This window comes from Humulus lupulus, chromosome 6 (genome assembly GCF_963169125.1).
Source record: "Humulus lupulus chromosome 6, drHumLupu1.1, whole genome shotgun sequence".
In the NCBI taxonomy this organism is placed as follows: domain Eukaryota; kingdom Viridiplantae; phylum Streptophyta; class Magnoliopsida; order Rosales; family Cannabaceae; genus Humulus; species Humulus lupulus.
Window position 1 is genome coordinate 9,024,032 of NC_084798.1, and position 25,559 is coordinate 9,049,590.

The following is a 25,559-nucleotide window of genomic DNA, read 5'->3' on the forward strand; positions in this document are numbered from 1 at the left end:
AGGGACAATCTTGATACTAACAAAAACTACACACATCGAAATGACAGTGTCATTGTCAATAATTATGATAAGCCAAACTTTAAGTTAGCTAAAAAACAAGGGACATTATTGATACTATCGAAATGATTGACTAATTGAAGAGTTTATGACTCAACAATGGAATGCACAGAACCTGTGCTTCTTAATCACCACAGTAAGTAAACTTATCTGAGAGAGAGAAGAGAAGCATGTGTGAGGTTGGAGTAGAGGACTTGGTCAAGGCTGGGCTAAGCACTGAGGAGGCCAAGTATTTCCAAAGGGTCCTTGAAGATATAGTGAATGGAGCCAAAGGGTTTGACAACAATGATTAAATGAAGTTTACCAGAAAAAGGAGATGAATATGCTGCAATCAAAGGGCCTTTAGTTTACCCTGTTTTTAGAAGTGTAGTTGGAGTTTAAGGAAAAAGGAGAGCAACTGCAACACTACATTATAAGGTTAAAAACATGGAATAAATAAACAAAAAAAAAAAGTGCTAAGAACAAGGACCAGTTACCCCGAGGAGAGAGCTTCATCCTTGATTATTATTATACAAAGAAATGATTCTCAAACTTGTCCAGCTACTCTTGCACCCTTTCCCTTTTCGTCTCCTCAAGGCGGTAGAGAAGAGAGCGAGTTGCTATACTTTCTTCTTAATATTCTCTGTCAACGGGTTCGCTGTTGCAACAACATTTTTAGACGAACCTCGATATTTAACTAATTCTCTTGGATCCTTGCAAGTTTTCAATATAGCCGACATTGCTTCAGCTTTTCGAAGAATGGAGGATCTCCGCGCACGAGATGCGTCTCCATCTCTTTTATAAGTATCTGGCAACTTCATAGAGTGGGGAACAGAAGACATCAGGCCACATACTTTCCATGCCATCTCGGTCATTCCTTGTTTCTTTAGTTCATCATTTAGTCTTTGGAAAGTAAGATACTGAGGAACAATGCCTCTTCTGATCATATTTCCAAATTCCAAACTCGCCTCTTCGAATTTTCGCATATCACAAAAAAGATGGATTAACAGTGTGCTTGTAGCTAAGTCCATATCACATCCCCTGGATCTCATTTCTTCAATAACTTGAACTGCCAACTTAAGTTTCCCATCCTCACACAACATCTTTAACAACAGATGGTATGTGAGTCGATCAGGAGAATATCCAGATTCAATCATCTTAGTATACAAGTTCATTGCTTCCTCAATTTTTCCCAACTTTGAAAAGTACTTAAAGAAATAGTTATAAGTTGTTGGTGTTGGGACGAATCCCCGACCTATCATCATCTTGAGAATCTTACTTGCCCCAACAAGATTTCCTGCCTTGCAAAAACCCTTCACCAGAGAATTGTATGTTGAGATAGTGGGTCCTGATTCCAGAACCAAAAAGCGCTCCATCATGCCCAATGCCTCCTTAAACATCCCGGCTTCCCCCAGCGCGTCAATTATTGGGTTATACACAATAGCATTCGGCTTAATTCCTTCTGTTTTCATCTCACTAACTAGTTCAATTGCCCTTTCAGACCAACACATCCGACAGTAACCTTCCACAAGAGTACCATATGTCACAACAGTAGGCTTCACATTCTCCTTGTTCATCTCCATCCAGAGTCGCTCTGCGTGTTTGAGCTTCCTCATTCGAAACCAACCATTCAACAAAATGTTGTAAACTCGGATCGACGGAATCCAATTTGAGTCTGACTTCTTTTTCCTATCAAAATAAGCTGAAGCATCTCTAACATGCCCTTCCTTGCAAAGAGAATCCAACAAAATCTCAAACAAACTCATTTCTGAACCCAAACTAACAACTGTAGTCAAAGTACTCGCAAATTCAAAAGTTCGAACTGCAGATTCGGGCATACCTGCACGACCATATCGTCTGATCATGATCACAAACGTATCCACAGAAACCAAAACGGGTTCATCCTCTTTGTCAATTTGATCCTGAATCAAAGACCACGCTGAGTCAAACTCCCTAGATTTCGCAAGCACATTGACCATGGAGTTAAAGAGCGCAGCAGATGATTGAAATGTGGTTTGCTTCTCTGCCCAAAGAAAGAGCGAGTACAATAACTTGGGGGAAGAATCAAAGTGGTCAACCACAGTTTGTAACAAACTTGAATCGAGCTTGATTCCTGTCTTGTCCAAGGCATCATGGAGGGAAGGACCAGAGGAAATGTCAGGGTTGGTGAGGAGCCCAGAAACCGTGAGGAACTCATTCTAAGAAACTTTAGTGCCTAAGTCAGGAACCGGGGCTAGTTGTGTGGCTGGCGGAGTGAGGATGTCGTGAGGCCACTTGATCAGGGGCTTACTAGGTATGGACAGCCATGACTGATCGGAGGAGAAGAACTGCAAGTAGTGAAATTGAAAAGGTTTGGAATTAGGATTTGGTCCAAAGAGAAGAGAGGTTAGTGGGATAGCACGGCAACGTTTGAGAACCATGAACATGAATTACACCTGCCGAATATAAACAGTGCAAATCACATAAATCACTTTGAAAAGAGCAAAGTGTATATTTGTTATAAATAAATTGAAAAAATACAGCACAGAAAAAGAGCAAGAACCATCCACATGCATCTAGCCACATTTGTTCATTTGAAGGAAAATGCCTCCTAAAAAAAGGAGAATACCAGAACATGCCATTAAAAGCCACAAAGGCAGCAAACATACAAGCAAAGCAACAGAGAAGAAGCCAAAGTCTAGAACTAGATTCAATAATGTGAATCTAGTTCCAATATCATCATCATATCATCATCATCATCAAACAAGTGTTTAATTTTACTCTGGCAAAAATAATTTCAACGTAGCATAATGTGAATGTTTACATACAAATAAACAAAACAAACTATACTACACTATAACATCACTTCAAATATATAAATTTCACAAATTAACAATCAAGCAAATTGTTTTCTCTGTTTTTCAAAATTAAAAAGCTTCCCAGTGGAGTGAGTGTATTAATCTTCAAGAAATCAAAAACAGAAACGTAATAAATTTCCCAATAACAGTTATTTCCCAATAATTTAGGTTATTTTACCGTGTTTGTGGGTCGAGGTGAGAGCTGTCCTGCGCCGTCGAGAGAGAAAGCAAGAGACGGTGGAACTGGAGGCAGAGAAGAGGAGAGACCGGTCTTATTCAGTATTCACTTTTTAGTATCATTAAAAATATATATTTATATATATACGCGGTCGGGTCGGGCTGTGCCCGCAATGAGAAATCTAACCGATCCATCCATGACTTCTCCAACCCATTCTGAGTCTCAAGATCAAAGCTTTCTCCCCCGAAATCCTGTCTCGGAAGAAACCCTCAACCCCATTCCCTTTGTGTCCCTCAAAAGTCTGGACTTTTCGAATCACAAGAGCTTTCGAGTAGGCATGGGGTGTGCTTTGAAGCTCCCGGTGAGAAAGAACAGCATCGATTGTAATGTGTTTGAATTCATAATTGGCATTTCTTTCGTTGGTATTCTTTTGAATGCTGAGAAATTTACCTTCCTCAAAAAAAAAATGAAGCAATTTGGGATAAGGATATTATGCTGTTTTGGTCAGATAATGCGTGAATAAATGGTTGAACTGAGTTTGTTCTGTCTTTGATCTAATCTACTGTGGAGAGTTCACTGATAGAACTCCAACCAACGATTGCTATGAATATTGTGATGAGATTGATTGCTTGCTGTAATGATTGATTATTGGAAACTAAGTGATGCAATTACTGCAGCTGGAAGATAATGTAAAACTTCCAAGTTAACTAAGCATTGGAATGTTAATGAAGACGAGCTTGATTCTGGAGTAGGTGAAGGTGAGATTTTGGAGTCTTTTCTTTTCTTTGTTCATTTTGGTTAATATCAGTTTACTTTATTCCACAGAGATTGCTATCCCAAGGAATGGCAATTCAGATTATTAGCAACTCTTTTCCCATTTGAGTCCCCTGAATTCTTTACTTAAGATGTTCTTGTTCTCTATCAACATGCTTGGCAAGATATGCATACTTGATTACAAACTTTTGGAGAGCATTTGCAGCAAAACTTTTGGAGATTGACGCAATGCAGCGGCCAAATTCTACGCTTGAAGATTTTGTTAGTAGTTTTCTGTTTGTTAAAGAAAAGAACCTGCCACAGTTGAATAAAACTGAGAAAATAATTCAGAAGTTCAAGTTTAAATATTTAAAGGCCATTTTTGATAATTAGAAAGAACGAATTGACCTGTTGTTTTCATTTTTCTCAAAATTGAATCTGTTTCACATTGTGCTGCTACTGCTGTCTAATTTGTTCTAACTTCTATGTCGAATAATATTCAAGAATAATGTATATTGTAATTCATATATTCAAATTGTTCCTTTAAAGATTTGTTGTCGTTTGAAACAAAAATAACATCTCTCTCTGTATGTTTGCAAAGCCTTGCATTTTTCTTAACTACAAATTGCTAATTCTTTTTGTCATTTACTTTCATTATCTAAACTTTCCTTTTATAAATAGAGGAATTTCAGTCTTCTCTCATCAAAATTCAAAAATAAAAAAACAAAATTCCTTTATTATTTTCCTAGCCGTTAGAAGGGTTTATATATATATATACAATTTTTTGTAAACCAAAGCAAACCAAATAGATTCTCAAATCTTTCCTAGATTTTTCAAAAAGATTTTGGTTAATTTTGGCCCCCAAGGTTTCACATTCTATTTTACTTAATTTTGGTTTTGATTATTTTTCTAAGTTTATGATTTGATCTCACATTTTGGATTGATTGAGATTCTTAGTAAAGAAATTGGTATTGTCTTCAGTTTAAAGAAAAATTGGTGCCTTTGTATCATGTATCACACACATGTTTTTCGTTAAAGCTTTTTGTTCGAAGTGTTACAATAATATAGAAAGATGAACTGGAATAGGAAAAGGAAAAGGAAAAATGAACATATACCATAGGCTTTGAATTTTAAGGAATGAAAATAACGAAAAGCTTTTCTTTTTACCATATGTTTGGCAACATTGTTTGTAGAGCCAGCTCAGCCAAGAATGATCATTATTTTCAACTTAGACTCAGAACAATATTATCAGTTCAGCTTACTAGGCCTTACTTTTGCCACTTGAAAGAGTCAGTGCTTTCAATTTTGTTTGGTTGAAGCATATTGTTGAATTGTTTTTTTTTTCGTAAATCATTTTCTTAGGGAGTAGCTGGGATCAATCCTCAATAACAGAAAATCACTTCTGACTATTAGTAATAGAATGTTGTTTCTTGTCTGAGATTTTTTATCATAGGTATGTAGTTTGTCTATGTCTCTTTAGACAAGAGAAAAGTTAGAAGAATCGAGGCTATTGCATTGTAACCGTGGCACATTTGTTTTGGTTTATGCTTTTGTTGCTTACAATATTTATGGATTGAAATTTTACTTCCAGTTTTTCACATCTGGCATGGGAATTTGTTGGGAAGATTAAATTTCATTTTCATATGTTATAATTTACACCCAACTTTGTAATGAATACTAAACGCGTGACAATTCTTTTGGAGATGATTCATTGATATTTTGTTTTGTTTTGTTCTTTCTGTTTCTTATGTCCACAGCTTGCAAGAATATTTTAGCTTAAAAGCAATGTTATTTCTGCTTAGCTGGGATGATTAGCAGTATTTACACAGTGTGTTTATGTTTGTAGGGACACCATATGAAGGCGGTATATATTTCCTCGACATAACATTTCCCAGTGATTATCCATTTAAACCTCCAAAGGTAGTTCCCTATTGTTGGTTACTTCCAACTTTTAAAGATAAAACATCTCTTAGTAGTGTTTTTTTTTATCCAACTGTCCTCTTTTTCAGCATTGAAAGCAAATTGGTTATTTGGTGTTTAACTGTTCAGTTTTTGAATGGAAGTGCTTTCTTCAGAGATCCCTTTTTGTGTTAAACATACAATATGTCTATATTCTTCTGTAGTTAGACAATGCAGGCTAGTGAAGTTGTGTAACTTAATTTGGTTTTCGTTAGTATTAATCAATGAAGTTTTTCAGGTTGTGTTTAAAACCCGAATCTACCACTTCAATGTTGATTCTTCGGGTAACCTTAGATTGGAGATCTTGAATGATGGTTGGATTCCAGCTCTAACAATTACAAAGGTGTTGCTTGAAATTAAAAAACTTTTCACCCATGCTGACCCTTGTAAGTGTTCTGGACTAAACAATATTAATCCATTAATCTGTGTCTGTATTCTTTTTGTTCTCTTTCTCTTTCTCTTTTGGTTGTGGAAGGGGGCCAACATGTTGAGGATTGTGATAATACTATTATTTCATTGGGCTTTAGTTTAGATTACAATTATCTACATGTGCTTTTGCTACAAAACTCTGAACTTAAACTTGTTCTAGAGAGGTTCTTACATAGTTTGGCATATCCCAAAAATCTTATGCTACTTGAAAGCGAGAATTTCCTATAACAATTTCAAGAACATTCACTTTCTTATAGGTAATAAACCTCTCGTTCCCGGCATTGCACAGCTATACTTGGCAGACAGAGCTAAGCACGATCAAATCGCTGCGCAATGGACATTGCGATTTGCAAAGTGAATCTGACACAAGAGCTAGAGCTCTTTGTGTGTAGCATGCATTCAACAATTTTGTATATATACAATTTGAGGATATGAACTTTACAGTGTAAGTGTCACATTTCCAGCTTATAACCGAAGCTTTACTGTGTTCTTTAAGCAATAGCAATCACAAGGGAAAAGCACTTCTTGTAGTATATCTTTTACTTTAATTTTTTCTTTTTGGTACTAATCACGATTAGTGATCGTATTTTGTTATCAACTCTTTCGTTTTATGATAAATTATTTTTTCAATAATCATGTACAAAGAGAGAAATTTCTCACCTATTGCAATGCAACTAATAAATATTGAACATATTTCAGTTTAGGAAATTATATATAATCTAACTTTATAAGCAACAATAATTAAAACACTAATAAATTCACAAGTAAATCACGCAGAGAGTCCTTTTATGTAATACATTCAAAGATACAAATACTAAATAAAGATGATGATTTTATTTGGAGCCATAATCTAATGGATAAACATCTTGATACTTCCAATTGCAAACTCTTGAAGCTTCAAAGCTACACCTTCTGGCATGTGATAGACATAAACAGAACAATGAAACAAAATTAATCTAAGCCATAGAAGAAATATGAAAAACTGAATTAAGCTAATACTTTATTACCTTCTAATTAAGGAACCTCCTCTTCAATAAATTTGTCTTGACAGAGATCGTCACGTAAAGCCAATCTCCTATGGTGCCCATGTAATGGAAATAGTTACGTCTCCAAGAAGCATTGACTAATAAATTACCACAAACTCCAGCAAATCCAATTCCAAATCCAACTCCAATTCCCATATGAAACCATGACATGTCAAACCATTCTTCACCATCGTTAAAAAAACCTTCAGTACCACCCAAGTGATCTTGAGAACCATTTGGTGACTCATCTCCAACGCATGATTTGGTCAATGGAGGTCCACACAATCCATCATTGTCAATGTACATCGAAGCATCAAAACTTTGTAGTTGAGTGCTGGTGGGGATTCTTCCTGATAATTTGTTACTTGACAAATCCAAGAACGACAAAGAAGACATGCTTGCCAAGCTTGTTGGAATTACACCACAAAGCTTGTTGTGGGATAAATCTAGAGAGTCTAACTTATTCAAGTTCCCGATCTCCATAGGGATAGTACCATTCAAATCATTCCTTGAAAGGTTAAGTTGAACCAATTGAACAAGATTTGTTAACTCTTCAGGAATTTTTCCAATCAAATTATTACATGAGAGATCAATCACTCTTAATAATCCAAGAGTGCTGCTATACTCACGAAGAATACCTTTCCACATGATCGATATAATAACATCAGACCGTACAACGGCAGTCATTGTGCCAATGTCTTTCGGATCATTAAACTTGTTCTCCTTGGCCTTGGCTACCATAGAGGTGAAATTTTTTATGCATAAAGGAATATATCCAGATATAGCATTTATGGAAATGTCAAATATTCGAACAAATTGAAGATGGCATAAATTTAATGGTATAATTCTATAGAAATTATTTGATCTTATTCGAAGAAAAATCAGATTTGTGAGTCTTTCCCCAATCCAAGATGGTATATTTCCTTCTAGATTATTGGATTCGACATCAAGAACTTTAAGTTGTGTACACTTTTTTAAAGATGAAGGAAGATTTCCAGAAAAATTATTATGTCCCAAAAGCAAATGCTGAATTTTAGATAACGAACCAATTGATCTTGGAATTACTCCAGACAAATTATTGCTATCTAGTTTCAGAAAAATCAAATCCTTCATGTTCCACTGACAATCAGGGAGGCTTCCATTCAGCATATTATTGGAAATGTCAAGAAGTTGTATTAATCCTTGTATTGGGTAGCAAAGAAAAGTCTTTACATTAATGAATCTATTATTAGAAAGAAACAATGCTGTGAAATTAGATAGATATGGTGGAATAGTACCACGAAATTGATTTGAAGATAGATTTAGAAAATGCAATGTCAGAGTTTGACTGAAAAACCAATTGGGGATTTCATCATGAATTTCAGAGTTTGAAAGATCAAGTTTTGAGATATCTATTTGGGTTTTGAGCCAAGTAGGAAATTGTGGACCTGACTTGCAAGACCTCAATGATAGAACAACTAGTTGAAATGGTGGGATCCAAGTGGAATTGATCCTCAATGTTAAGGATTTATCGGATAAATCAAGAATTTTCAATTTGGAAAGATTTTGAAAGTGGACTTCAGTCACAAGCCCAGTGAAAGAGTTTGAGGAGAGATCTAAATACTTGAGTTGTTGGAGCTTTCCAATTCCTTTAGGCAGAGTACCATTAAGCTTATTATTAGAGGCATCCAACTGTCTAAGGTATGAACTAAACGTTGAAATATTGGGCAGTGGTCCTTCAAATTGGTTTGGATTCAAATCCAAAATTTCTAAATTATTAGCACAACCAATAAGTCTTCCTATAACATCACAAAGTGTTGAATTGAATTTGTTGTAGCTCAATACTAATTCCTGAAGATTACAAAGATTCCCCAATGATTTTGGTAGTTCATCTTCGAATCCATTCCCAGACAAATCCATGCGTGCGAGAGATCTCATGTTTTCGAAAGAATTTGGAAGAGGGCCTTTTATTTCATTTTCCAATAAGGTGAGATTAACTAGATTGATACTCATATTTAGCAACCAAGGAATTGTTTTAGGAGGTATGATACTGTATGAAATATCAAGATTGGTGAGAGAATTTGAAGAATTTTTGTAGGTGAAGATATGATCATCTGTTGGTGGAAATAGACAGTCAGATAATTCTAAACTTGTTAGAGATGGTGCTATTTCAATTGAATGAAGCCAATCTGTAGATTTAGTTACATTGATGTCTCTCAATGTTAAGAATCTCAGAGAAGAGAGATGAGAAAGCCATTCAAGATTAGTACTAATATAAGAAAATTCAGTACCTTCTAGATTGAGAAATTGCAACATGGTGAGGTTCCCGAGCTGGGGAGGAATGGACATAATAGGATTGTATTCAAAGGAGAGAGATATGAGTCTAGTTAAAGAACCAATAAACTCAGGAATTTTAGTAAATTCATTGGCACTAAGATACAAGTATCTCAAATGTTGCAAATCAACCAAGGAATGACCAATTTCACCACCCAATCCGTTAAAAGAAAGATCAAGACTTATAACATGATGAGTTAAGTTATCACACCTGATACCACTCCAGGTGCAACAATCTCGACTAGAGCTTGTCCACGAGGATAGAGTGTTGTCATTATCAACAAAGCGTTGCTTCAAGCTGAGAAGAGCTTGTCTCTCCTTCTCTATGCAATAATGGACTTGATCAGAATCTCCAATAGTAGCACTACTCCACACATGACTTGTGACTAGCGCCAACACAAGCACAACAACTTTGATCATATTTAGAACAAAGTAATTTAAAGTGAGATAATTATATTGGGTTAATGCAAATCTAGTTACACCATATATCACCAAATATATAGGAAACGAAAAAACACAACTCAACGAAAATAATATCACATTTTTCTTTAATTGGGAAGACTTCGAAAGTCAATATTTTATTTAGTGCTATTTTTTTATTGGCTAATGATATTTGAAAACAAATAATAACACACCCCAAAGTTGACTACATTTTTCTTTTTTGAAAAAACTTTAATTAGGTACATTCTTTTTTGTTGTTGTTGTTGTTTATAACTAATAATAATTATTATTGTTTGAATGCGTGTTTGTGGCTAATTTGATTTTTTGAGATGTTGCAGATTTATTTTATACATGATAATATGCGATACATCTGTAGAAGGGTAATTAATGATTATTTACCCAATTAAGTCTTCTGTTAGTGGAGTAGGACCAACAACACATTTAATATATATATATATATAATGTTATAAATTCTTAAAATAAATAAACAAAGCAGGTTAGGGTATTTGCGGCAAAAATATCTTATATTTTACACTTGTTATAGTTAAATACTTAATTTTTATTTTTATGGTAAAAATACTTAATGTTCAATATATCTTAAAGATAAATACCTATTTTTTTTTCTTTGCGGAAAAAATACATAAACTTGCTAAAATATTACTTTTGTCAGTACCTCCTGTGTTGGAACTGTTAAGCATGTTGACTAAGCAGATATTTATCACTTTGTAATTGGTTAATTTTATATATTTTTTAATATTTTAAACCATAAAAATGAATTACAAAGACATTTTAAATTAATAAAAATACATATTTTGAGAACAAAAATATATAAATTACAAAGTGATTCATATCTGGTGAGAAAACACTTAACAACTCCAACAGAGCATGTATTGAAAAAAGTAATGTTTTAGCAACTTTATGTATTTTTGCTGCAAAGAAAACATATTAAGTATTTATCTTTAACATATATTAAACATTGATTAATTTTGCTGTAAAAATAAAAAAAAATAAGTATTTAACTATAACAAAGTAAAACATTAAGTATTTATGCCGCAAATATCATTTATGTTTATTATATACAAAAAAATTAAATTAAAAAAAAACATTAGTGTAAAAATAAAGAATAAATTTTTTGGTTTATTGTCCTGGCCAAAAAAATAAAATTTGATCTTCTCAACCAACGACATAAACTATTATGTTAATGCTAAAATTTTATTTAATGCTAAACTATACAAAATAAATATTACCGTAATATAAATTTTATTTAATGCTATTTTTGATTGGCTAATGTATAAATCTTTTAGGAGCACATCTGAATCCCCATAAGCACTAATCTGCTTGAGGCACTCATCACAACAAGATTTATGATTTTATTTTATATATATTTGGAGTTGAAAAAATGTGCTTCCATTTCATTAATTAACTTATTTTTTTATTAATTATTTCCACATCAACTTTTTATTATTTAAAATATAATTATTTTATTATTCTTTAATTTATATCAATTTTTAATTCAATTTTGGTCATATTGATAAACTTTTTTTATCATAATTGGGCTCATAGTCTTATTTTGATCTGTTTTGCACAATACATGATTTGATTAATTGCTATTTAACAATACACATGGTTTGATTAATTGTTATTTAACAAAACACAGGTCCCGTTGTGTAATTGAAGAAAAACTACTGAGGCAAAGTTTAAAATTTTCCTTTATTTATTTATAGAATTACTATTTTTATTTGGTGGTTTCTACTTTTGTTTCTTCTCTTTTATATATAATCTTATTTTGTACTTTTTTCTGCTTGATTAGAGTGTAAAATTGCATTCAAGATTTCATTTTTAGGGTTTTGAAATAACCCTCAACTACAAAGAAATAAACTCCATAATCACATTCATATTCACAAATATAAATATTCAATGAAAATAAATAAGTTTTTGAGAAGAAAGAAAACCTAGATTGAAGATTGTAGATGCTAGTGTCTTTTCTCATCCTCTGCTGCTCTAGCCTCTAAAATTCGCAACCCAAAGTTATATTAAAAGTTAACTCTAATCCCTTTTACAGCCCATTAAAAATGACATTTAAAAATCAAAATTTAAGAAAAATTATATCGCAAGCTGCAGGCACGAGACTGTTCTGGGTAAAATATGCGCTCTGGTTGCGACCAGGAGTTTATGGTGACTGCTGCCACTACTCTCTGACTCCCAAGCCGCGGCCATTTACCACGCGTGCTTTTTTCTTCATTTTTTCGTGTTTCTTCAGCTGCAGCCACTGACGATATTTTAACCCAAACTTCCTCAATATAGCTTGATATTGGACGATTCAAAAAGCTATGGACAACTAAGAAAAAGATCTAAAACTTGTATTTATTGAAATATTTTCAAAAGAGAATTGGAAAATTATCAAAATCAAGTGTGAAGTTTCAGACTTGTAATTTCGAGCTTAATCATTACTTGTAAAACATTCCAAATTTATTATTTTTCACTCAAGTGTGTTGGAAGTCCTAAAACACAAAGTAAATTTATTAAACATATATAAACAAATGATCATGTGCATAATCATAAAAGAATAATGAATTAAAAATAGATCAATTCGACACTTATCATGTGGGTTGATCCAATTATTGACTCATGGCCCAATCCAATTGAGCAATACTAGTCATGAAGTGATCTTGACTCCATAAGACCCCTTAGCCCTTCAAATGAAAGAACAAGCTCAAGTTCAAGTCCAGTGAAAAACTTCATCCGTACGTATACAACAAAGAAGTAGATGGGCCCACATGCTGATGCATTTACTTGTTTTAGGTGATAAAAATGAGTGAATTATTTTAGAAATATTGGTGAGATTAGAGTATAGTTCTTGTACTTCTCATTCTTAATAGTGATATTGATTCTTTTTAGGGGCTGTTTGGTATGAGGAGTTCACAGTTTTCATATTACTGGGAAGGTTGAAGAGGGTAATCTGATAGTCTAGAAACTTACATCATTGTGTTTGGTTGTGCACTGTAATCTTATCTATGATTTCTGGGAATATTACTTTCTATGTTTGGTTGTGCATATGAATCTATTAAGTTTTCATATTTTCATAAAATTAATATAATAATATATTTCATCAAAATAATTTATAAACAATTTTACTCATGAAATATTTTTTAACAGAATTAAAAAAATACATCTATTGAATACTAGAATCAAATATCATTTTTAAAATTACAAAAATACCCTTATTTTATTTTTAATAATATTTCATTTGTTATTTTAAACTAAGGTAATGATATAAAGGCTTTACAAATTAATTTCTTTAAATAAACAAATATTATTTATCATTTTATAGTTTGATATATGTATATTTGTTTTTTTTCTTCATATTTTCATAAAATTAATATAATAATATATTTCATCAAAATAATTTATCAACAATTTTACTCATGAAATATTTTTTAACAGAATTAAAAAAATACATCTATTGAATACTAGAATCAAGTATAATTTTTAAAATTACAAAAATATCCTTATTTTATTTTTAATAATATTTCATTTGTTATTTTAAACTAAAGTAATGATATAAATGTTTTACAAATCAATTTCTTTAAATAAACAAATATTATTTATCATTTTATAGTTTGATATATGTATATTTGTTTTTATATTATAAACTTCAAAAATAAAATAAGTCATTAGCTAAAAAATTATTGGTTTAAGATTTTTTTTAAAAAAAAAATAATAATAATTTTGAAGTGTTTCACATTCCTGGGTATCTGAAAACCACTTGTCAGATGAGTTTCACTTGAACCTAGAATCTGGAAAAGTTAAAACCCCTGGAGTACAGATTCCCAGGTTAGAAAAACTCAAACCCAGTACCAAACATGAGAAAGTGTTCAGATTCTCATTCCCGTGTCCAGACTCCTGCATCCCAAACGACCCCTTAGTGTTTCATCTTCATATCTCATTAATTATTTTGTTTCTCATCTTCTAATTTTTTTTCTAAAATTATTTTACATTTTTTACATAAGTTCAATCACTTTTTTCTTATGTAACTTAGATTTTTAATTAATTTTGGTTTATTGATTATATTGTATGTCTTTTATTGTATTCTGCCAGTGGTATTTTGTCGTTCTTATATATATATAGTATGATATGTTATGAAATTAGAAGTTAAATTTAATTTAATATAGATCAATTAATTTGTGCTTTTAACATATACATCTTCTAATTGCAATGGATGGTGTAGAATTGCAATTGTGTTTTGAATTAATATATCAATATTAGTCTCTTTATGTATTTTTCTCACTTGAATATGTTAATTATTGTCTAGAAAATGAAATAAATACCCTCACAAAAATATTATAACTCTTGTTTGTTAAATTAGATTAGAACATTTTTCATCTAAAAATAGATGTTGAATTGGTTTTTTTTTTTTTTTTTAAAGTGTTCTATACACACATACATTAATATATTAAAATTTATAAAAATATTTTTCTTAACCTAATAAAAAGGAATAGGTTTAATATATACACACTCCACACTGTAATAAACACTGTTAGGTTGAATTGATCAAATAATTACCCAAAATTAAAACACAAATTATATACCTATAAGAACAATCTGATTGCAGTAGCATGTATAAGACATAATTTAATACATATACATTTTTTTCGAGTATTAAAGAGAGAAATTTCTCAACTATTGCAATGCAACTAAAAAATATTGAACATATTTCAGTTTAGGAAATTATATATAATCCAACTTTATAAGCAACAATAATTAGAACACTAATAAATTCACAAGTAAATCACACAGAGAATACTTTTATGTAATACATTCAAAGATACAAATACTAAATAAAGATGATGATTTTATTTGGAGCCATAATCTAATGAATAAACATCTTGATACTTCTAATTGCAAACTCTTGAAACTTCAAAGCTACACCTTCTGGCATGGGATAGACATAAACAGAACAATGAAACAAAATTAATCTAAGCCATAGAAGAAATATGAAAAGCTAAATTAAGCTAATACTTTATTACCTTCTAATTAAGGAACCTCCTCTTCAATAAATTTGTTTTGACAGAAATCGTCACATAAAGCCAATCTCCAATGGTGCCCATGTAATGGAAATAGTTACGTCTCCAAGAAGCATTGAGTAATAAATTACCACAAACTCCAGCAAATCCAATTCCAAATCCAACCCCAATTCCCATATGAAACCATGACATGTCAAACCATTCTTCTCCATCGTTAAAAAAACCTTCAGTACCACCCGAGTGATCTCGAGAACCATTTGGTGACTCATCTCCAACGCATGATTTGGTCAATGGAGGTCCACACAATCCATCATTGTCAATGTACATCGAAGCATCAAAACTTTGTAGTTGAGTGCCGGTGGGGATTCTTCCTGATAATTTGTTACTTGACAAATCCAAGAACGACAAAGAAGATATGCTTGCCAAGCTTGTTGGAATTACACCACAAAGCTTGTTGTGGGATAAATCTAGAGAGTCTAACTTATTCAAGTTCCCGATCTCCGTAGGGATAGTTCCATTCAAATTATTCCTTAAAAGGTTAAGTTGAACCAATTCAACAAGATTTGTTAACTCTTCAGGAATTTTTCCAATCAAATTACATGAGAGATCAATCACTCTTAATAATCCAAGAGTGCTGCTATACTCACGAAGAATACCTTTCCACATGATCGATATAATAACATCAGACCGTACAATGCCAGCCATTGTGCAAATGTCTGTCTGATCATTAAACTTGTTCCTGGCTACCATAGAGGTGAAATTTTTTATGCATGAAGGAATATATCCAGATATAGCATTTATGGACATGTCAAATATTTGAACAGATTGAAGATGGCATAGATTTGATGGTATAATTCCATAGAAATTATTTGATCTTATTCGAAGCAAAATCATATTGGTGAGTCTTTCCCCAATCCAAGATGGTATATTTCCTTCTAGAATATTAGATTCGACATCAAGAACTTCAAGTTTTGTACAATTCTTTAAAGATGAAGGAAGATTTCCAGAAAAATTATTATGCCCCAAAAGCAAATGCTGAATTTTAGATAACAAACTAATTGATCTAGGAATTACTCCAGACAAATTATTGTTATCTAGTTTCACAACAATCAAATCCTTCATGTTCCACTGACAATCAGGGAGGCTTCCATTAAGCATATTATTGGAAATGTCAAGAAGTTGTATTGATCCTTGTATTGGGTAACAAAGAAAAGTCTTTACATTAATGAATCTATTAATAGAAAGAAACAATGCCGTGACATTAGATAGATATGGTGGAACAGAACCACGAAATTGATTTGAAGATAGATTTAGAAAATCCAATGTCAGAATTTGACTGAAAAACCAATTGGGGATTTCATCATGAATTTCAAAGTTTGAAAGATCAAGTGTTGAGATAATTATTTGGGTTTTGAGCCAAGTAGGAAATTGTGGACCTGACTTGCAAGACCTCAATGATAGAATATCTAGTTGAAATGGTGGAATCTAAGTGGAATTAATCCTCAATGTTAAGGAGTTATCGGATAAATCAAGATTTTTCAATTTGGAAAGTTTTTGAAAGTGGACTTCAGTCACAAGCCCACTGAAAGAATTTGAGTGGAGATCTAATGCCTCAAGTTGTTGGAGCTTACCAATACTTTTAGGTAAAGTACCACTGAAAGAATTTGAGTAGAGTACTAGATACTCGAGTTGTTGGAGCTCTCCAATTTCTTTAGGCAGAGTACCATTAAGCTTATTATTAGAGGCATCCAACCGTCTAAGGTATGAACTAAACGTTGAAATATTGGGTAGTGGCCCTTCAAATTGGTTTGAACTCAAATCCAAATTTCTAAATTATTAGCACAACCAATAAGTCTTCCTATAACATCAAAAAGTGTTGCATTGAATTTGTTGTTGCTCAATACTAATTCTTGAAGATTACAAATAAGATTCCCCAATGATTTTGGTAGTTCACCTTTGAATCCATTCCCAGACAAATCAAAGCGTGCAAGAGATCTCATGTTTTCAAAAGAATTTGGAAGAGGGCCTTTTATTTCATTTTCCAATAAGGTGAGATTAACTAGATTGATACTCATATTTAGCAACCAATGAATTGTTTTAGGAGGTATGGTACTAACACCAACACAAGCACAACAACTTTCATCATATTCACAATAATTTAATGTGAGATAATTATATTTGGTTAATGCAACTATACTATATATCACCATATATATATTTATATAGGAAAATAAAAATACAATTAATTGAAAATGACCATTTTCTTTAATTGGGAAGACTTTGAAGTCAATATTTTATTTAATACTATTTTTTGATTGGCTAATGATGTTTGAAAACAAATAACACACCCCAAAGGTGAAATTAAAGGTCCCTTATTTTATTTACTATGACTTACTAGCTCATACACTTGAAATTTAATATTATGATCAATCATTATTTTTTTAATAAATAATGGCGCCTTAAAATTTCCACAAGAAATAAAGCCTTTAATTAAGCCTTAAAAGAAGGCACTGTTGACCAAGACCAATACCAAGACTGACCCAAGTCTTCTGGTCAAACACTTTATGTGTTTTGATTTTCTTGTGTTAGAAAATAAGAAAGGGCATATGTATAATATAAATATATTTTGAAACCACTTTATATAAACCACACGATTGTTAATTTTTTTTTTTTTTGTGATTAAATGAATATATGTGTTTGATTCATTGTGAATTTAAGTTGCCCAAAAAAAATGTCTATATTTGATTCCAATAAACAAAACATTTTATAAAACAAAAATGTATACGTGAAAGTTTAGTATTGAATATGTATAAAAAAATGTTATAAATTCTTAAAATAAATAAACAAAGCAGTATTAGTAATATAAATATATAGGTAAAGGAAAACGTTTATAATAAGAAATAAAAAGACATAAAAGTCTAGCATTGAGCAATAAAAGAATATTATGTTTAGGAATATTTGTGGCAAAAACACCTAATGTTTTATACTTGTTATAGTTAAATACATATTCTTTTATTTTTACGGTAAAAATAAAAGATGTTTAATACATGTTAAAGAGAAATTTCTAATATTTTTTCTTTGCGGCAATAATATCTAAAGTTATTAAAACATTACTTTTGTCAATCAACCTATGTTGGAACGGTTAAACATGTTAACTAAGCAGACATTTGTCACTCTGTAATTAGTCAATTTCATATTTGTGTTTTTTTAAATATTTTAAATTAGAAAAATGAATTAAAAAGACATTTTAAATTAATAAAAATACATATTTTGATAACAAAAATACATAAATTACAGAGTGATACATATCTGGTGAGAAAACACTTAACAACTCCAACAGAGCAGGTATTGAAAAAAATAATGTTTTAACAACTTTATCTATTTTTGCTACAAAGAAAACATATTAGATATTTATCTTTAACATCCATTAAATATTGAATATTTTTACGGTAAAAATAAAAATTAGGTATTTAACCGTAACAAATGTAAAACATTAAGTATTTATGAAATATCCTTTATGTTTATTATATAAAAATAAATTAAATTAAGAAAAAGAGTTGTATAAAAATAAAAGAAGAATAAATTTTTTGGTTTATTATCCTTGCCAAAAAAATAAAATTTGATCTTCTCAACCAACGACATAAAGTATTATGTTAATGCTAAAATTTTATTTAATGCTATTTTTTTATTGGCTAATGTTTGAAAACAAATAACACAAAGAACTCTCTCTTTCCAACTAGCTAATGCTTAACAAAGTAAATCCGCTTGAGTCAATCAGATTTATGATTTAATTTTATATATATTTGGAGTTAAAAATATGTTTTTCCATTTCATTAATTAAATTAATTTTTTTATTAGTTATTTCTACATCAAATTTTAATTATTTAAAATATAGTTTTTTTATTATTCTTTAAGTTTTATATCAAATTTTAATTCAATAATATTTTATTTGGTATGATTTAATTCATTAAATAAACAATATGAGCTATTTTAGTCATATTGATAAATTATTTGATCAAAATTAGGCTCATAATTTTATTTCGATCTATTTTGCAAAACTATAGATTTACTATTTTTATTTTGTGGTTTCTACTTTTTATTTCTTATCTTTTATATAACTTCCTCTTGTACATTTATCTTCTCATTGTTTCCTCCCTTCATATTTACTTTGTATATTTTTAACTTGGTAATATAACTGCACCTCGTGAATCTTTATCACAATTAAAACTCTGTAACGCCCTACTAATCTAGGACCTTTACACTGAGTGTTTAAAATAGTGCTTAACTCATTAAGTGAGTTATTTGGACTCAAAAAGTGTAATTAAAAATAAAATAAGGGTTTAAGTACTAAAATTTCTTGCCAAAAAAGTTTAAACTTTTCATTAAGGTTATAAAAAGGTTTACATGAGATCCCAAAACGTTTAACAAAATACATAATCATAACTAGACTTTACAAAATAGTCAGCCTATACCGGGCGGGTGTGTACAACAATCCCATAATGGCCCTGCTATCACGACCTGCATTTTGCATGTTTATCGTCGAATACGACCCATGCCAATCAAAATCACAGATAATTATAACGCAATCAGATGCAACAAGCACAAATATAAAACGAGTTACATAACCCTAACTTAAACATTCAAGTATAATGTCATAACCATTCGCATATCAATATTGGAGCCAATGCCATGCTCTATGTACATATACTAGTTTTCTTACCTCGAGTCACATGCACATGTTACTGTTATGAGAAACTAGAATCGACAAAATACCATTGACAATATGCAGGAAAAGTCTATCCACAAAATAATAAATTAAGATCTCATGCTAATACTATTGTTATGAGAAATCCTAAATCGACACTACACCATTTTGACGATAATGCAGTAAAAGACTATTCACAAAATAATAAAATTAATATAAAATATTTTTATATAATTACATAAAAAAAAAAGCTTGACTGAATCTATATAAAATTAATAATAAATATTAATTGCATTAACAAAATTATGAAAGAAATAATAAAACTCAAATATTAGGCTTTGAAAAATATTTATAAAATAAATAGAGATTACAAAATACAAAGTTTCACCCTTAGTCTCACCAAAATAAGCTCTAGCCTAAGTTAAAAGTCATTCTCACATTTTCCATTGAAAATGTGAGAAGACTACGCTTAAAGAGAATGGAGAGAAAGAAAGAGAGAATTGAGAGGTGTAAGAGAAGGTGGTGGTGAATGGTGTCTTTTACAAATGAAAACTACATCTTATTTATAGATGTAGAATACAAATAAATTATGGTGGAAATGTGTAATGACCCACTAATCTAGACTAATTGGACCATTATCGAAACTATACATAAAACTTACATTTTTACGAAAATACCATAATTTATTGAGTAACTTGAAAATAAGAGTTATTTACAAAGAAACAGAATACTAAGAAGGATTTTGGGATCCCATTGTCTTTAAAACAAAACAAGATTTAAAATAAAAGACATTACATAATAATGCGGAAAATACACATAAAAACCATAAAAAACATAAAAGGAGACTATATCCTCGAATCGAATAACGCTCGGCCCCTTGACTCCATTCATCATCGATACACATTCTCCAAGCGTCACGAATCTTTCCGCCTCTAAACTTATTTTCCTGCACATAAACAGAAAGGAGTGAGCCTAATGCCCAGTAAGGAAAATCTAACACAAAGTCACATACATAATTTCATAAGAAAACATAAAGACTTAACATAATATATATAACATACACTTATTATAATGGCCATTATTACTTGGGGTCCCATAGACTAAACAAGCATATGCCCATGGGATTAGTGGGGTCCTACTAGCTAAGTAGGTCATATGCCCATAACCCATTTGGGGTCTTGTTAGTCATATGGGTCATATGCCCAAGCCTACAAACATACACATATACATATCATAACACTTTTAATAACATAAAACATATAGATAACATAATCACATAACATGTTGATTCTAGCCTATTTCCTTACCAAAGTTACCGAGATTATGGACTGAGTTGGGATTGTTGGAACACTCCTAAAACCATAAAAAAAAAGTAAGTCTAAAGAAAGGAGATGAAATGAAAGAGATGGAAAGACTAAACCATAGAAAACATACTTACCAACTTATATGCTTAAAAGCTTGGATTCCCTAACCAAAATAAGAATAAGGTTAGGGGACTGAGTAGAAGGTTTTGAGAAAGGAAATAACATAAAAATACAGAAAAGAACTAGAGTTTTGGGTTTACCTCAAAGATTGCAAGATCAATCTAACATCCACCGAAATACTATAGCACTCACTTACTTCCCAAAGTGTTTGATAAGCTTATGATGTTTAAGCTTATAGTTTTTCCCCAAACCAAGTGTTTACACTCTCACACTCACTTAACACTAGCAGCCTCTGAACTTAGAGCAAATGGTGAATAATGGCTGGGTACTAGGTCCTATTTATAGAGTTTGGGAATGAAAATATCTTGATTTTACTTGAATAAAAATAATGGCTTTTTAGGTGAAAATCATTTGAATAATCGTTCAGCAGAGGCTGAAGACTCGTTCAGAAGATGCTGGACTGTTGAAGGAGTTTGAATGGCTGAAGGGAAAAGAATTCAAATGTATTTGAATTCATGCTGGTGGAGGCGATATATCGCCCCCTATAGGCGATATATCGCCTGGACCTTTGTTCCCGAGGCGACCGTGCATCGATTCGTGTTTTCCGTATCTACGTGCTGCGATATATCGCCCCCTATAGCTGCGATATATCGGCATACGCTGAATATTTAAACACGAATTTACACATTTTTAGCTGAGTTTGAATGGAGTAAACAGCCTTGACTAAGCCCTCAACGTGCTCAAAGCTGCTGACTGACCCTATACATTCAAACTTTTACCCTTATTTAATTTAATCCTCAAAAATACTTAATCCTTAATTACCATTCAAAACATGTGCTTAAAATCCTATTGGTTGATGTCTAAACCTTATAATATAATAATATAATCCTTAATATCAGACACATTAATCAAACCTTAGGTTATACTTAATATTCTTAAACTATAGGTTAAACTTAGAAAATCTATAAGTACTACTATGAGTGTCCAAATAACTCCCGGTCTGAACCAAAAATCCAAAGTAACAATGATAACACTAAACATACTATAATACTACTAAACAATTAGCTAAGTAAAGTTCTTGGACTCTACAAAATGACATGTGGCAAGCTACCATTGGTTGAGAGGGAAGCATATGCATTGCTAATTTTTGTTGAAAAGAAGACACTTCTATTAATTAAAAATGAAACACTACAAGAAATCTGACATTTACCTACCAATTTCTTACCTATCTATATATATTGGTAGGTAAAGTTACTTTTACCTACACAAAATTTAATGGTACGCATTATTAGTAGATAAATATTAAAATTTTCCAGAATTATATTTTCTGTACCAATAATATTGGTAGGTAACAGGTTTTTCCTACGAATATATTGGAGGGAAATTTTTTCAGCTTTTGGAGCTCATTTTTCCCACCAATTTTATTTAAAGTTTTAATTTTTTTAATTAAAATTAATGCTGATGTGGACAACATTAACATTATAATATTCATTTTTTCTTCATAAAATCACAATCATATACATTTATATATATAAAAAATAACATAAATATTATTATATAAATATATTTTATTTAATAAAAACATAAATATAACTTTTATAAACCTAAACCTAAAACTATCTATCTCTCAAATCCCTCTTTCTCTTCTCTCTTCTTAGTCACGAACCAGTCCCTCCCAGCCGCCTCCCTCTTCATCGGGCCCAGCCGCCACCTCCCCATCGATGAACCCAGCCACCTCATCTCATCTCTTCCAAACACTCAGCCAACCCTCTCTTTTCTCTTCTCTGAAACACCTCATTTCTTCAACCTCTTGTTGGAACCCAAACGCCTCTTAAGCCACTCATTGCAGCATCCAGAACCACCCATCACCGCCTCTAGAGCCACCCATTGCTGCCTTTTTTCTCTGTTTGCACGACCTTCGATTTTCGACTTTATCTGTGGTTGGTCCTTAATTTTTTTTAATTTTATGTTTGTGGTGGGTATTGTTTTATCCAATTCTAATTATTGTGTGGTTTTGAGTATATGTGTATATGTGTTTATTAGATTGCATTTTTGGTTTTTTTTGGAGGCAGGGAGCTCGGGCCTGGCTTTGGATTGCAGTTGCTGGGTTATGGCTTTGGATTGCAGCGATTAAGGTGCGGCTTTGGAACGAGTTTGAGGTTTTCATATTGGTTGGCTGGTGGCTTTGATGTTTTTGTATTCGTTGCTTGGTTTTCAAACCTAATTATGGTTTATTTTGGTTAAGTTTGAATATGTAAATCTAAGTTTTAATATGAGTTTCGGCTTGTGGCTTTCAGATTTTTGGATTTGTGGCCTTGGTGGATTTGAGATTTTTCAGATTGGTTGGCTAGTTGTTTGAGGTAATATTTATGACAATGCTGATGACATCCCCAATAATCTGAAGGGCTTATGATGAGTCATTGTTCTCAGATTGTTTGTGTTGTTTTCTTTATGATCATGTTATGTGTATTTAGCTTTACAGTATGTTTGTGTTATAATGTTAGATTTATATTTTATTTTAGTGATTCATTTTTCAGATTAATTGATTTTAACACATACATGTTTTCGTTGGATTCATTTTATCTTAATTTAAATGTGTGGGATTTATAGGGATCAAATTTATGACTTTGATGCATTTCTGTTTTGGCGATTTATGTGTTTCATTGTTGTTCTGAGGCTTGAGTTGTGTTTTATTGTTTTGGAGGTTTGTTTCATTGTTTTGAAGCTTTATTTTTTTCATTGTTGAACAATCTAAAATATATAAAGATCTCCATTGTTGTAGACCTATGTGTTTCTAGGTTGGGTTTAGTCTTTATTTTGCTCCTGTGATTGTGATGCTATGTTAGTATAAGATTCAAATTTCTAGTATTTTTTTCTTTCAAGATATTTAAAATCTGTTTTGTGGATTTATGTCTTTTGTAATATGAAGAATTGATGATGGCGACTTTTTACACTTTCTCTTATATATATCTCTGTTTTGTTGTTATTTGGTAGTGAGTTTTAGTTAGTCTAAGTACACTTGCTCTATTTTTAAAGTCTTGCATTATAAGTGTTTTTCTGAAGCATAAATGATATTTATAATCTGGTTTTTTAAGTATGAGATATTTATATGTTTGAATCTGATTTTTTAATCTAATTGGAGTGTGTTTTATGATTTGTGTCATGTTTGTAAATTTTCTAACATACTTGTAAATATTTCATTGAAAAATACCTTAGTCATTTTGTTTGAGTGATCTTATTTGATGTTTGCTATCTATATATGTATATAAGAAACTAGTTTTTATGATTCTTTTGCATATTTAAACTTTATTTATTGTTTTATTGAGATAAGGTTTGACAAATTTCTGTTTTGATGATTAGTGTGTTTTGGCTTTGAGTTGTGTAGAGTTTTTCAGTTATATTTCATTGTTGTAATCTGGTTTATGTGTTTCATTGCTATATTCTAGTTTATTTGTTTGATTGTCCTTAAGCTTTGAGTTGTGATTTATGGTTTTGGGGTTTTGTTCATGTTCAGGGAGTTTGTCATATCTGATATTGTTTTCCCTATGCTTTCATTAGTTTTATTTTGATGAAAAGTTAGTTTTACATGTAGTTCTATATAAATCTGATTGATTATACTTTAATGCAGTTTCAAACTTTTATTTATTCATGTATAAACTTTAATGGGAAACTTAGGAAATGTATATTTATTTATAGAGTAACCAATATGTTTCAAGTATTAGTGTGTTTCACTGTCCTAAATCTGATTGATCAAGCTTTCTTTTATATATTATAGCTGATGTAATTGACTAAGGATGAATTTTTTTTAATAGTTAAGCACTGATTTGTTTGGTACTTTGTTTCTGATATTTGTATTTAGCTTTGGTGTTGTTATTTGAGTGTAGGGTGTGGTTCTGTTTTGAGGAAGGAATCTGTTTTAATGCCTGTATATGAAGGGATCTATTTTAAGCTATATTTTAGTATATTTTGTTTGATACTTTGTTTATGATATTTGTATTAAGATTTAGTGTTGCTCTTTGGCTGTAGGGTCTGGTTCTGTGTCTATAATCTGATTTTTATAGTTTGTGGATTTTCGCCATTGTTACTTTGAATTTATTTTGCCTATGATGTTCAAGAATAAGTGTACTCATTCTATGTTGGTGATTATGAGACTTGATGTGCTCATATATTTGTTTTTAATATATGCTGGTATGTCAAGTGTCATAAATGCCCATAATAATAAGTCATATATAATCTAAAATCCTTATGATGATTAAATTGAGGATATTTTTTATGTTGAAGTTAATTATAGTCATTCCCACTATCGCCAACCCAAACCTCACCTCTCAAAGCCATCATCGACAATCTCAAAGTTCAGTTAGAGGAAAGAGGCTCTCGTGCAATAATTCCAAAGTGAAGAATATCAAGAAAAATGTAGTTAGAGAAAAGAGAATTG

The 25,559-nt window shown here is 31.3% G+C and overlaps 3 protein-coding genes and 1 pseudogene across 3 annotated transcripts; 1 reads left to right on the forward strand and 3 right to left on the reverse strand.

Annotated features, from left to right (window-relative positions):
• Positions 1–380: 380 nt before the first annotated feature.
• Positions 381–3,411, reverse strand: LOC133781609 (pentatricopeptide repeat-containing protein At5g11310, mitochondrial-like; annotated as a pseudogene).
• Positions 3,224–6,722, forward strand: LOC133784654 (constitutive photomorphogenesis protein 10-like). The gene is made up of 6 exons (XM_062223945.1): positions 3,224–3,473; positions 4,031–4,086; positions 4,646–4,670; positions 5,651–5,724; positions 6,002–6,149; positions 6,450–6,722. Exons 1-6 carry the CDS (start codon positions 3,224–3,226, stop codon positions 6,548–6,550), a joined length of 654 nt encoding a protein of 217 aa, XP_062079929.1. The 3' UTR covers positions 6,551–6,722.
• Positions 6,723–6,957: 235 nt separating this feature from the next.
• Positions 6,958–9,950, reverse strand: LOC133784655 (receptor-like protein EIX1). Its single transcript, XM_062223946.1, has 2 exons — positions 7,200–9,950; positions 6,958–7,104 (listed from the first exon to the last, which is right to left on the reverse strand). Exon 1 carries the CDS (start codon positions 9,948–9,950, stop codon positions 7,203–7,205), a length of 2,748 nt encoding a protein of 915 aa, XP_062079930.1. The 3' UTR covers positions 6,958–7,104; positions 7,200–7,202.
• A 4,805-nt stretch (positions 9,951–14,755) lies between these two features.
• LOC133784656 (receptor-like protein EIX1) lies at positions 14,756–17,070 on the reverse strand. The gene is made up of 4 exons (XM_062223947.1): positions 16,950–17,070; positions 16,571–16,791; positions 14,999–16,480; positions 14,756–14,903 (listed from the first exon to the last, which is right to left on the reverse strand). The coding sequence occupies exons 1-3, from the start codon at positions 17,068–17,070 to the stop codon at positions 15,002–15,004; spliced, it is 1,821 nt and encodes a 606-aa protein (XP_062079931.1). The 3' UTR covers positions 14,756–14,903; positions 14,999–15,001.
• Positions 17,071–25,559: the final 8,489 nt, after the last annotated feature.